The sequence below is a fragment of the Zalophus californianus genome, chromosome 12 (genome assembly GCF_009762305.2).
Source record: "Zalophus californianus isolate mZalCal1 chromosome 12, mZalCal1.pri.v2, whole genome shotgun sequence".
Taxonomy (NCBI): domain Eukaryota; kingdom Metazoa; phylum Chordata; class Mammalia; order Carnivora; family Otariidae; genus Zalophus; species Zalophus californianus.
Genome location: NC_045606.1, coordinates 77,346,179 through 77,360,791, shown reverse-complemented (window position 1 = coordinate 77,360,791; position 14,613 = coordinate 77,346,179). Strand labels below are relative to the sequence as shown.

General features: G+C 42.1%; 2 protein-coding genes across 4 annotated transcripts in view; one reads left to right on the top strand and one right to left on the bottom strand.

Annotated features, from left to right (window-relative positions):
- LOC113911053 (translation initiation factor IF-2-like) overlaps window positions 1–14,613 on the bottom strand; it is a 32,242-nt gene that overhangs the window by 17,553 nt on the left and 76 nt on the right. Inside the window, exon 2 of the mRNA XM_027573252.2 lies at window positions 10,701–11,109. Coding sequence (XP_027429053.2) covers window positions 10,701–11,109 — 409 coding nt within the window. The remainder of the gene's footprint in view (window positions 1–10,700; window positions 11,110–14,613) is intronic.
- The window catches only part of FAM3C (FAM3 metabolism regulating signaling molecule C), a 54,100-nt gene continuing 49,861 nt past the window's right edge, over window positions 10,375–14,613 (top strand). Inside the window, exon 1 of one of the 3 annotated variants that reach the window (XM_027574333.2) lies at window positions 10,375–10,434. The gene's annotated coding sequence lies outside the window, so the exon portion shown is untranslated. Of the gene's footprint in view, window positions 10,435–10,466; window positions 10,619–14,613 lie in introns of those variants that run through there. The other 2 variants (XM_027574332.2, XM_027574334.2) reach the window with 2 other exon arrangements.

Sequence of the window (14,613 nt, the reverse complement as noted above, 5' to 3'; positions counted from 1 at the left end):
TTGCCCTGCTAGGAAGCCTGCCTTGGGTGTGCCCCATACCCTTCAGTTTCTTTCAATTCCCACTATCGCCAGATCAGCTCAGAACTTAATTCCTTTTCACCAGCTCTATGCCAGAGCTTCTGAGCCGATCTCTCCTCTTGGGCACTTCCCTGTCATGAGTCCTGCAAATACAAACAATTAGTGCCACCCTCCGTTAAGAAACATTCCATTCTCTTTTACCTTCAGCTTCCTTAATTACATTAGGGCTCTAGTCTTAATGTAAATTTTCATGTCATTTATCTCAATATCAGCCATTTGTCCTAGTCAGTTCTCTTTCCTGCATACTTACATTTGGGTACAGTGGTTATTTCCACCACATCATTTTGCCCACATTATTCCTCAAGCCTGAAAAGCAATGCACAACCCTTTAATGCCCATCTCAAGCTCTGTTTCCTTCATAAGTCCAAGGACAAAGCTACCTAAAGCCAGTTTACAATGGACCTGGAATCTCCTGCACTTGACCCCTGCCCTCATTTGTATGATGCTTTGAAAACAAAAGGAAACCCCTTTAGCATGAAGTCAGAAGGCCAGCAGAGGGGTGCTTTCATGCCCTAACCTCCTTGACAATTGCAGACCTGGTAGGAAAGAGACACACCTTGAGCACGGATACTACCGTTGTCAATAGGGGGAAGAAAAACTTTCCTCCATGCCCGAACAGCTTAGTCAATGAGACACTGCCACATCTCAGCTAATGAAGAGCCACGTACTTTGAACTCCTAGTTTACGCCAATGGACATTTTTGTTTGTTTTGTTTTTTAAGATTTTATTTATTTGAGAGAGGGAGAGAGAGCACAGGGTGGGGGCCAGGGGGCAGAGGGAGAGGGACAAGAGAAGCAGACTCCCCACTGAGCAGGGAGCCCCAACAGGGGGGCCGAGATCCAAAGGCAGAGGCTTACCCGACTGAGCCACCCAGAAGCCCCTGGGCTTTTTGTTTATAACAGCCCTCCCAACTCCCCCCTTTCCTCTATAAAAGAGTGTTCCTCTCCTTTGTTCAAAGGAGGCGCCTATGCTATTGCCATAGCTTGCTTGTCCGGGATTTCAGTTCTCTGCTATTCCTGAATAAACTCATTTTGACAGTTAAATAACTAGCAGTTTTATTTTTAAGGTTAATAAGGCATTCCTTGTGTCTACTGTCATTAAGCTTTGGCATGTGTTTTCTCCACAATGTGATTACAAGGTATTCATAGATGCCATGGTGCATGGATCCTCTTTCTTAGCATGCTATTATGTTCCTATTAGGAGCTCAAGGAATCTTTCTTGAAAGAATGAATGAATAAATTGATTGTTGCTCATTGTAGTAGGTTGAACGGTACCCCAGAAAAGATGTGCCCATGCCCTAACTTCTGGAACTTATGAAGGGTGAACTTTTTGGAAAAAGGTCTTTGTAGACATAATTAAGGATCTTGAGATGCGATCATACTGGTTTATCCATTGGGGCCCAAATCCAATGACAAGTGTCCATCTAAGACACAGAAGAGGAGAAGACACAGAGAGACGAAGAAATGGACCAGTGAAGACAGAGGCATTGATTGAAGTGACGCATCCACAAGCCAGGGAATGCCTAGGTGTACCAGAAGCTGGAAGAGGAAAGGGAGAATTCTCCCCTAGAGCCTCCAAAAGGATCATGACTCCTTCAACACCTTGCTTGCAGAATTCTGGCTCTAGAACTGTGAGAGAATAAATTTCTGTTGTTTCAGCAATCTGCGCTGTGGTAATGTGTTATGGCCAGCACTAGGAAACTAATATATCCATCATTTTCTTGGGCTACTTGTAGAAATTAGTCTCCCATCACATGTGTATATAATAGGTAGAAATATTTTTATCTTAGAAGCTAAAGAGACAGTTGCCCCAGGCTCCTTGCAGAAAATGTACTATTTGAATTCTTTAAAACAGCAGGTGCAAAATTCCTCAAGCTCTTTCAAAAACTGACATTCAATTTACATGATTCTTCAAGAATGCTGTCTTACTCTAATAGTCAAAAATGCCTCATGTATATTCTTAAAACATTTATTTTGAGATCATTGTAGATTCACTTGCAGTAGTAAAGAAATAACAGGGAGATCCGATACACCTTTTACCAGGTTTCTTCAAGTGGTAACATCTTACAAAACTACAGTGCCATTGTCACAACGAGGATACTCACATAGATACAATTCAACAATCTTATTCCAATTTCTCCAAGTTTAATTGTACTCACTTGCATGTGGTGTATTTAGTTTACATAATTTGATCACCTGCCTGTGTTGGTTCCTGTATCACATGTATCATCACAGCCAAAATACAGACCTCGGGGTGCCTGGGCGGCTCAGCCGTTAAGCGTCTGCCTTCGGCTCAGGTCATGGTCCCAGGGTCCTGGGATCGAGCCCCATGTCGGGCTCCATGCTCATCGGGGAGCCTGCTTCTCCCTCTCCCGCTCCCCCTGCTTGTGTTCCCTCTCTCGCTATCTCTCTCTCTGTCAAAAATAAATAAAAAATCTTTAAAAAATACAGAACTATTCTACTGTCACAGTGATCCTTCGTGTTGCCTTTTACAACCACATTCATGTCCTCTGTGCCCATCCCCAGCCTTGTCCTCGAGGGTAACAACTTGGCGAATCTCAAGGGAATTATGCTGTGTGGAAAAGCCAATCCCCAAAGGTTATATACCATTGATTTCATTTCTATAACATTCTTGAAATGACAAAATTACAGAGATGAATAACAGGTATGGTTGCCAGGGGCTGTGCATTCTCCTCAAAGTGAAATTCATGTAAATATTGTCAGAAGACTCAGGTCGCATCCTATAGAGCAGTTAAATTTTTCATTCAGTAAACATTTGGGGAAATCTTTTTTGTGCCTGGCACTATTCTGATGCTGGGAATCCCCAATCTCTGCCTGAGGAAATGCACTAAGATGCCAAGTGAGAAGCCTATAAATGTAATTACATGTTAAGGTGGGCAAAATGACCACCATGTATGAGAGGCTCTGAGAGAGATGGGATATAATTGAACACCAACAACAAACAAACAAAAAACAAGGGGGCTGGGATTGTTGAGGAGATACAATGGTGATCACATAAGAAGTATGTTAATGTTCTGTCTCCATTCAGGGAACTGTGAGAAACTGTCAGAGGATTTGGAGTTAAGGCTTTGAGAGTAAGCAGCTTTAGGTTAAGAAAAGATACAGACGGTTTTTGATAAACTGTCTGGGCTCTGGATTTCTGGAAGAGGGGAAATGGACTAGGGAGGAACCTGAACCCCTAGGGGGTATACCACTGGCAGGAGGAGAGGACTGTTCTCCTGGGCTGGGTGGTGGCAAGGAGCAGGGGAGGCATGAGGTGTCCACTCCTGTAACAGCACAGGCTGAGTGTCATGGCTGGCACAGAAAATAACCAAACAAGCAAATACCTCACCCAAGTTTTGTGGGCAGAGCAAGGGGGAAGTGAGCGAGGGCACTGAAGAATTCTCTGGGACCATGTATGGCAAATGAGTTTCATCTCTATTCTTAAAATTATACTAAACGTTCGCCACTACTAAAGAAAAAGCCCAAAACTCTGTGAGGGAATTGTTATTGTTCTGATTACAGGGAGGAAACCGGCTTGGAAAGACTAAAAAACTTGCCTGAGGTCACTTAGCAAGCTAGTAATAGATAGAGCCAGATCTAAAAATTCATCTCTCTGACTTCCAAATCCAGCCCCTACTCCTCCCATCTCAGGACTTAAACATTGATGGCATCGGGAGGGCTGTCTGGTGAGATTGAAGAGAAGGGGAATTTGGGAAGGTGACATTATTTGGAATCTATAGCAACTGAAGGTTAAATTTCCCACTCTTGGTTTTTTAAAGTGAAGTGAGGCAATTTCCCAGGCTTTGGCTTCCTGAATAGAGATGGAAAATTTGACTATTGGATAGAACTCTACAAAATACCAGATGCTCTATTTGAACAGAACTTCTTTGGGTAAATAAATTACACTTAAAAATATGTCCCAAACCTCAGTGAGGCCACAGCCATTTGACAAGAAACATTCAAAATAAAAGTGCAAAAAATGAGCAGTTTAGGGTCACATAAATACCCTTTCAAATTGAATCAGGGCACAAACTCAGAATAGCTCAGATGTGGTATCTTTTGGAGGGCTGGGGTAGGAGTGAAGAAACTGCGGTAGAAATTGGCCTAACATGGAAAATACGATTAAGGAAACAAATTTGGATAGGCAGGCTAATTGCAGTTCCCCGTTCAGGCTGCAGCTATGTCAGGGAAAAGCATTTTGCACATACAAGCTTGGGGAAATCATAGAGCCTTGTAAGACTTAACAGTCTATGGCCCTGGTCTGGGATTTTTATGCAGAAGGCAATAGTGCATGGAATAGGTTTTGTTTTGTTTTCCTTTGTTTGGCTACTTCTATATTTCTTAGACCTGCTGCAACCATTGGGCCTCTTGGTGTGTTGGCTGAATTACCTCTAGTGACCATGAAATCCACTAGAGAACAGATCTTAACACAATACTAAGAACATTTCGTTACTCATAGTCCAGTGGCTTGCTTTTCAAAGCAAACAATGCATTTCAGTTTGATATAACTAGAGATCTTAAGGTTTAATAAAAACACCAGTCACAGTGAATCCTTTTGTGCTTAGACTGAAGGGTCCCCATAGTCAGTCTTAATCAAGAGGTTGAGGTTACAGACTGAAGCGATTATATTTAGGGAACACAAACTTTGCTCCATATTTCCTCAGTTGCTTCTTCTCAGAGGGTTTCTGGTGGACTTCTTTTTTTTTTTTTTATGGGATGTGGAAAGAAGTGTTTTTGGATGACTTAATGTGAGGCTTATTCATTCATTTACTTAGAATTCTATGACTGTCAAGGGGGTGTAGTCACATTTTCCTATTCGCTCTCTGACAGTAAAAAAAGAAAGTATTTGCTCCCAAGGTCTGATAAACCTATATATTTAAGTACCTTATGGACTATGTGTATATTTTGCATCTGCAAGGGATGTGTGTGTGTGTGTGTGTGTGTGTGTGTGTGTGTGTATTTAGGCTGATCCATGGTTCTTCATCTTTGCTTGGCATACAAACAGGTAACACTGCATATGAGACTTCAAAAAGTAGTTTTTAGATTCCGGTGCTGAGTCAGAATTTTTCTAGGAGGGTAATATTTTATAAGACAGAATAATAAACTATTCTTCTGAAGAAACCACCAGTAATCCTTAATAATTGTTTATAATACCACACTTATACATAGTTTCAGGAAAAGGGAAGTTACTTTGTAGTCATGATTCTAATACATATTTGGATGGGGGTTACCATATTCAGTATATTATTTAATGTGGTTTATCACCAAGACAAAAAATGCAAATTTTGCCACACTGAAAGATCTAAGAGGGTTGCTGGGAGTGCTGGGGGGTCGGAGGGATGGGGTGGCCGAGTGATAGACACTGGGGAGGGTATGTGCTATGGTGAGCGCTGTGAATTGTGTAAGAATGATGAATCACAGATCTGTACCTCTGAAACAAATAATACATTATATGTTTAAAAAAAAAAGAAGATAGTAGGAAGGGAAAAATGAAGGGGGCGGATATCGAGGGGGAGAGGAACCATGAGAGACTATGGACTCTGAGAAACAAACTGAGGGTTCTAGAGGGAGGGGTGGTGGATGGGGATGGTTGCCTTGGTGATGGGTATTAAGGAGGGCACATACTGAATGGAGCACTGGGTGTTATGCACAAACAATGAATCATGGAACACTACAGTCAAAATCTAATGATGTAATGTATGGTGATTAACATAACATAATAAAATAAAATTAAAAAAAAGATCTACTCCAAACCAGAATCTCCCAGGGAAGTAGAATCAAAAAGATATTTTAAAAATCCAAATTTTTTATGTATCTAGAAATTTTTTGGTATGTTGGTAGAAAAGTAGTAATAGATGGAAAACTAGAGTCTTTCTTTATGCAGATACATGTGTGATAATAGGATTCATTGTATCTAACATATGTTTTATAATTTAAAAAACCCTTTTATTTTGTATAGAGTGTATTGCTTATGTATCAAATATGGTGTCATGAAATCTATGAGTGTTTCCAGCTTTTAAAACTATACTATTTAGCTCATATGAGGTATCTAAAGTCAAATTCATAGTAAGAGAAAGTAAAATGGTAGATGTCATGGTCTGGAGGGACCATGGAATTGGGAATTATAGTTTAATATGTACAGAGCTTAAGTTTTTCAAGATGAAAAGAGTTCTGGAGATGGATGGTAGTGCTGGTCACACAAAAATGTGAATGTACTTAATACCACTGGACTGTGCCCTCAAAAAATGATTAAAATGGTAAAAATGTGTGTTAAAATGGTAAATGTATCAAATGTGCTGTGAAATCTGTGGGTATTCCAGCTTTTTTTAAACTTTACTATTTTGCCCTTACAGGTTTCTAGAAATTGAGAAATAAAACTATTAGCAAATAAAAAAGGTTATGTTTTAGCTGAACCAAAAAAGAGCATGTTAAAGTGGGTCATGGTGACCCCCAAGCTGAGAACCCCTAACTGGTTCCAAAGCTTGATTTGGGGGCTGCTAGTACTAAAGGGAATGTGGAGGATTTTTTCCTCCACAGACCTAGTCCTTCACCATAAGTCTTAGACTTCTCTTTCACTGATGTACCCCTGCACACAATATCCTTGTGCAGTCTACTCTTTAGATACAAAAATGATTATATGATAGTCTCAGGGATACTCAGAAGAAAACCTTTATTGCATAATTGAGTTATGAGTTCAGGTACTCAACTGAGTCATCACCAGGTCTTTCTTTGGTGATCTATTACACTTCTCGTAACAAATACCGGTGAAGTAAGAGAAGTGTTAGGGACCCAACATAAAAGACAGTAAGAGTGGGGATAAGCCTGGGAACTTGGACCTGGGATGGAGCCTACCTTGGCAAAAACACAGGGTGAGAGGAAAGGAGGGAAAGTTGGGTGAGGCATTTAGCGAAGGTCCAGCTAGCTCACTGGGCCAACAAAGGCTGTGAAAAAAGAGAATTTGGGAAATTTGGAGTTGATGTAGACACCTAGACTCAACTTGGTTCAACTGATGACTGGTCTGGCTTGTCAGGAAAGGAGTTGGTGGGATGAGAGGAGTCACATTAGTGTCCTGAGACCTATACCAACAGGCTGGATGACGTTTGAGAGTTCCGAATGCACACTGCTGAGAACATTCTGAGCAACACTTTTTAAATCACACCTGGGGGTGGTGTTTTACCCAGTATAGGTATCCGATTTGACACTTCTACTTTTGTTTTTATTATTCTACCCTTGCTTCTTTTTTTCCCTGATATTTTCAGAAAGCTAGGCAAGTTTCTGGCCGTATCTCTATGGGATTGACTTTATGATCCAATATAAACATGCTTTAATATTTTAAAGTAACCTTACTCCCAAAACTGGCAGCTTTTTTTTTTTTTAATAAACAAACTTTTCTTTCCGTGTTTCAGTTATCTATTGCTATGTAAAAAACTACCACAAAATTTAGCAACTTAAAATGATAACAAACAATTATTTCTCAGGATTCTGTAGGGCTGGCTGGTTTTAACTAGGAGGCTCCCAGGTGGTACTGTCTGGGTCACTCATGTGATACATTCGGCTCGGAGCCTTAGCTGGGGCTGGAACGTGTAAAGGGACTTCACTCAAACACCTGGGAACTCAGGTAGGGTTTCTGGGATGGTTTGAACCTAACTAGGTCTTGGTTCCTCTCTGTGTAGTTTCTCCTCATCTAGCAGCATCGTCCAAGTTTCTTTATATGTTGATTTGATCCCAAGTCAGTGAAAATGGAAGCTTCAAGGCTCAGAAATCACACAACATCACTTCCAGGGCATTTTGTGGATCAAAAAATGTCCCAGGGCCAGCCTATTTTCAAGAGCAGGGAATACAGATCCTACCCCTTGATGGTAAAAGTGACATGAATTTGCAGGGATTGGAGGAATTGTTGGTAACCATACTTGCAGACAATCTACTAGTGCAAGTATGGGAAACTGATGCCAAATGGAATATTTTGCTTGAGAATGGGTCCAGTTAAAATTCTGAGGCTTTTCATCAAGTTTTATATTTAACAATATTATGTAATCCTTATATGGGAAATAGTGTAGTATGTTAGAGTTCTGTATAAATCTTTGCAACCATCAAAGAGAAAATGAACTTTTCTTTTCAAGTATACACATGGCGTGATGGGCTTTGAGGTTGACCATCTGGGTTTGAATCTTGGCGCTTCCAGGTACTAGGAATAGGATCTTGGGCAATTTTCCCTTTCTCTCTCACATTTTCTCCTCTGTATTTATAGATTGTTGTGAGGATTAAATGAGTTAATATAGCTAAATTACTTTGCAAGGAGCCCGGCACACAGCAAATACGTAATAAATATTTGTTGTAAAAATACAAATTATTAATGCTTATTATCATGTAACATAGCAACACCTGTTTGGATTAAACCTCCTGGAGTTGCAAAGTCTCTGTTCTCTATAGTCTCATTAAAGTTAATCATTAATCTTGATGAATTTCTCTGCCTCCTCCACCTCTTACCAAGCAAAAAGGTAGGCAAAACTACTGGTTGCTTACCAGGTGTTCTAAAGAAAGCACTTACCAACTTTCAAACACTGCAGTCCTATGAAGAAATATAATTTACATTGTAACACAGGACACTGTAACCCAGACACTCACTCACACTTAACACTGTACAAATATTTCATGAAACAATACTTATCCTCACGTTGTGCTATGAACTCTGAAGCTTTTGCCCTACTCTATTTAAGTGATTTGAAAACAACAAAATGTTGGTTGTGCCCCACTATTATTAATTTCATTATGTGCCATTGGCACATAGCATATTAAACACATTTTCAGATCACGAATTGTTTCAAGTGTGGTGCTATAAGAATATGGCATATGTCGTTTCTATACAGGCCAATTCAATGAATCAGAAAGCCATTTCATAAATATGGCCTCACCACCCTATTTGAGAGGCTTCATAAATTCTTTCAGTGAGATAGGGGGAACTAGGGGAAATACATGTAGAGTAAATATTGTGGTTTTATGCACCCTAAGAAACAAAGTGCCTTGGGGTGCCTGGGTGGCTCAGTCAGTTAAGCATCTGACTCTCAATTTCGGCTCAGGTTGTGATCTCAGGGTCCTGGGATTGAGCCCCCATTCAGGCTCCCTACTCAGCTGGGAGTCTGCTTGAGGATTCTCTCTCCCTCTTCCTCTGCCCCTCTGCCTACTCTCTCTCTCTCAAATAAATAAATCTTTAAAAAAGAAAAAAAAGTAAAAGAAACAAAGTGCCTCATTTGTTTGAAGCTAGATGGACCTCGGCTGGAATTCCAACTTCACAGCTTTACTATATTGTATTTTTGAGCAAGTTATTTAAACTCAGTTTTGGAGTCTTGATTTTTTGATTTGTTAAAAGTAATAGGCAAATAATATCTATTTTGACTAAGTTGTGAGCATTAAATGAGAACACATACCCAAAGGCCAGCAAAGGTCCAGCAAAGTACTGGGCACAAAGAAGGCTCTCAGAATGCATTTCTTGCTTTCTCCCATGGAATACAAACTGCAGAATTCACAGCTATTATTTAGGTTCTGCGTTTTATATTTTTGGAGAAAAGCTAAGGCTGGGTAGAATACTTAACTATGGTGAAACCCTATTATTTTTTTAATGCAATTTAATTTCTCCAACCATGTATTGTCCTGACATTCTACTTAATATTTAACAGTTATTAATTGTTCTGGGATGTGGATATGAACTGTGAAACAATTTTGTGTTGTCGGGTCAGCTTTCAAATAATGGAATTTGGATTGACTTCCCAATTATCAATCCAATTGTAGGAAAAACGTGTGTAGAGGAGAAGAACATTTCTAACTGCTGTGTTGCTAAATAATTTAAACAAAAACGACGTGCAAATACACGTATTTTTCCCTCGGGCCAAACGTTTAAGGTTATCAGAGATCCAGTGTTTCAGGCAGGTAGCATTTTCACAATGTTAGCTAGCTTTTAAGGAGTCAAACGGTAATTGCCTAAGATCCTAGGTTGATTGAGACTGTCTCATAAAACCGATTCTAGAATGGGGCTGGTTATCTTAAATTCCTTTAAGGTCAGGATTATGAAAGTGTGTGAATGAGGGGAAGGGGGGCGCGACACCTTTTTCCCACTCCCGGGTGCTAGCCGCTGCCAGCCGCCGCCAAGCACCGCTGCTGCCGCACCCACGTGGCAAGTCCAGATAGCGCGGCGCCGGGCGGGGGCTACTGGGGCCCACCTCTCCCTCGGCTCGCCGGCCCTTCCCGCCCGCCGGCCGGGCGCCCGCTCGGTCCTCCACCGCCAGGGGGCGGGCGCGGCTTCCCGGTGGCGGGGGCCCATTGGTCGCGGCGGGGAAGCGGGGAGGAGGCCCGGCAGCGAGTGAGTTGGCTTCCTCCTGGCCACTTTCGGGGGTGAGGGGAAGCCGGAGGAGCCCGGGAGGAAGCGGGGGAGGAAGCGGGGGAGGGAGCGGGAGGCGGCGGCGGCGGCGGCGGCGGTGGCGGTGGGTGCCGTCGGCCCCCGGCAGGACTGACCGCTGAGAGGCCGGAAGGCAGGCGCGAGGCCGGTGAGACGGACGGGGAGGCGGAGGGAGCCGCGGCGGAGGGCGGGGAGGGATGGTGGGCGTCCAGGGGAAGTGGGGCACCCACCTTCACCTTCATCCTCCGCTCACGCGGCCCCCGCCGGCTGGGGGCGGGCCCCGGGGCGCGCCCGGGTCGTCGTGGCGCATCCTGCGGGGGAGGGGCGGAGGGGCGAGAGCGGGCAGGACCGGGGCCCCCGGAGCACGGTTGGCCGGGGTTCGGGCCGCCGCCTCGGCGGTGCTTCTCCTGCTCGGCGTCTCCCGGCCCGAGTCCGCGGAGGGCGGGGCGGCGCCTGCACCTGGCGCTCGGCTCGGTGCCTCGGCCGGGATGCGTGCCTCGCTGGGGCCCCGGCTTGCCGTCGGAAACCCGGGCCCAGTGCTCTGACGAGGCGAGGGTGGAACTGGATGTTGCATTTGTACTCTGTGGAGGGCCGTCTGGGCTCACTTGTAAAGTTTTAGCGTCTCCTAAACTGGAGGTACTTCTCAGTTTTAAAATTCATCCAGCTCATTGATTCTGGGCGTCATTGATGAATGTGCTGTTCCTTCTTTCTTTTTCTTCCCCATTTTCTTGCTACCGTCCTCAAAATTCTCTAGTGTGTACCATGGTTAGTGACCCTAGATCTAAATAATACAATGACAAATTGATGATTTGAGGTTGAGATCTCCCCTCTGTTTCATCATCTTCTCCTTCCACCCTACTTTAAGTTTCATATAATAGAGAGCTGCTGTCTAATCGACAGAACCTTTGTTTTTATTTTCTTTAGTCGGAAACATATAGATAACAAGATGTGATACTAGGTAATTTTAGATTGCTTACTGGGCACTGTGCTGTATGCTTTCATATGCACTTTTATTTCTCACAAGCTAAAGAGTAAGTCCTTTTATCTGTCTTTCTGATTTTTACAGTTGAAAATGTGAACTCTCTTAGAGGTTAAGTAAAGGTACAGGGGTACCAGATGACAGTAAATGCCAGACCCCTTGGACACTTGACTACCTTGTGGGGTTAGTGGTATGCAGTCACATTTACCAAGTTTTTGGAAACATTGCTGATATTCATACAGTGCGTTATGGAGTACAAAGAGATCTCCATTTTAACTTAGAAAATAAATAGTTTATGTTCTTCAACAAGAAATTGGCAGAATCGGCATCAGTTTTGTTCATATCATCAATTGTACCTCTTTCTAAAGGCTGCCCCTCTCTTGAGTTCTTTAGCTGTTTACTGAAGTTACCAACAGCCCCCCCCTCTTCTTACAGGTGTTAGAAGCTTTGTTTCACAAATTCCATGTAATGTTTTCTCAGCTCACTGAAGACTAGCATTTCTTGATAGTGAGAAATAAACAGTCCGATGCAGTGATTCTCAACCAGGGGATCTCTCAGAATCAAACACAAAGGAGGCTTTTTAAAAAGGACATAGGCCACAGGCTGCGACCCTCCAAAATCCCCATGGGAGTGGACTTTTGTTTCAAAAGGGAATCAGAATAAGACTGAGCACCCCTGGGTTAAAGTGGCTTTCAAAATAAACTTAATAGATATTTTATTACAATTACAAAATTTGGATTGCTACCTTAAGCATTGGTAATTAATCTTTCATAATTAATGAAGATACATTAATGAGGGAAGGTAATTGGAGAGAGGGACAAAGGGCTAATAGATTGTTGAGTGGCAAAAAGTGGTAGTCTCGGTTTTGGGTCATCAGTCTTTTTTTTTTTTTTTTTTACTACATATTTTAGATCTTAAGTGGTGTCAGTGTTCAAAAAAAATTTTTTTTTTAAAGATTTATTCATTTTTATTTTGAGAGAGTGAGAGACAGACAGAGAGAGCACATGAGACGGGGGAGGGTCAGAGGGAGAAGCAGGCTCCTCGCCGAGCAGGGAGCCCGATGTGGGACTCGATCCCGGGACTCCAGGATCATGACCTGAGCCGAAGGCAGTCGCTTAACCAACTGAGCCACCCAGGCGCCCTTCAAAAATTTTTATATTCATTTAAAAATATTGAAGTACCTCATATGTGCCTGTTACTAGGGGTATCATGGACACTGTGAATAAGATAGCTTGGGCCTTCACAAAGCTATTTTCTTTGAGGCAGTGAGTCTTTCTCTTTTTTTCATTTTTATGCCCATTTCTTAAAGCTGAAAGGTGCAAGACCCAAGAACCAACAAATTTTGACCTTAGGTCTCACAAAAATGCAGCTAGCTCAGAGCTTAGTACAGTAGCAAACATTTGTTTTGTCCTTAGTCCACAAGGATTCCTGTCTTTGGGATCACATATCTGGCTTTTAAGCAATAGTTCTGCATTTAGTTGATTCATGAATGGCATTAACCAAATTATTTAATTCCATGCAAGGCCTTATTTTCTTAATTTGGGGAGATTGAGCAAGATTCCTAAGATGTTTAAACTTTAAGAGGTTTTGTGACTTTCATTGAGCTCCTAAAATACAGTCCGCTGACTTTCAGAGGAGGAAATTAAGTGTTGCAGTGCTCCTAAGTCTCCACCGCTTACCCCACTGCGGTTCTTTTCATTCTCTTTTTCATTGGCCTCCTCCATTTGATTGAAGCTGTTCTAAGATGACTTACATTTCCCTTATTTGTAATCCAATTAATTTTTTCATCTACTCTTTGTGATTTTTCCAGTTTTACTCTGGTGAGTTTTTTTCTGATTTCTTTCTTTAGGAAATTAAATTCATTTAACATAAAATTTACTATGTTAAAGTGTACAACTCAGTGGCATTTAATACATTCACAGTGGTGTGCAGGCATCACCTCTGTTTAGTTCTAAAACATCATTCCAGACGGAAACCTCATATCCATTAAACAGTTAACTCCCCATCCCCTCTTCCCTTGAGCCCCAGGCAACCGTTAGTCTGCTTTCTGTCCCTGTGGATTTACCTGTTCTGGATATTTTATATAGATGGCGTTCTATAAGATGTGACCTCTTATGTCTCAGTTCTTTGACTCAGCATGATGTTTTAGAGGTTCATCCGTAGGATAGCATGTAAGAGTACTTCATTGACTTTATGACTAAATGATATTCCATGTATGGATGCATTCCACATTTTGTTTATAGTCATCCATTGATGGCCCCTGGTGAGTTTTTGTGTGCTAGGGAGAAAAAGTTACAGGGACATCTATAGCCGTGAGTCAGTTCCTGAGTGGATTTTGATCTTCAGTTCTACACAACTTAAGACATAGTATGGTGTCAGGTATACTATCAATACCATTCAGTATCTGCAGCTAAGTGATCGTTAAATGTGTTTTGAAGGACCTGTGATCAACAAAGATAAATTTCTTCCTTGGTTCAGAAAATTTTACTTACTACCTGTTCTTTGCAAAAGGCTGCTAACCCTCATTCAGCTTTTGTGGTAGAAATGGCATGCCATCCAGGGCAGACAACGGCTCTGCTCCTCCATTTCTTCTCATGGAAGGTTTGACCGACAGCATTACGTCCCCTCTGGGTCCGTTAAATTCTGTAAACTATTTAAAGACAGTTTTAGGGCGCCTGGGTGGCTCAGTCGTTAAGCGTCTGCCTTCAGCTCAGGTGGTGATCCCAGGGTCCTGGGATCGAGCCCCGCATCGGGCTCCCTGCTCAGCCGGAAGCCTGCTTCTCCCTCTCCTACTCTCTCTGCTTGTGTTCCCTCTCTCACTTGTGTTTCTCTCTGTCAAATGAATAAATAAAATCTTAAAAAAAAATACAGTTTTAGTGGAGTAGCTATGTAGGGTATTCTTAAACATTCACTCAGAGTAGGAACTTGTAACTTCTCGCCTGGTACAGTGTAACATAGTTTTAGGAGATGAAGGTAGTTAGACTGTATGGAAATTTGTGCCTTTCTCTAATCTTTTTTTGTTGTTGCAATTTGTGAACTGGACACTTCTTTACATATGTGGAACTTCTTACAGTTAAAATGTATTTAGTGTTATTTTTGCCCTTGTTCTCAATGATAGGTATTTTTGTCAGTCCATCTCTCTTTTCCTGGAGGGTACAGTGTGG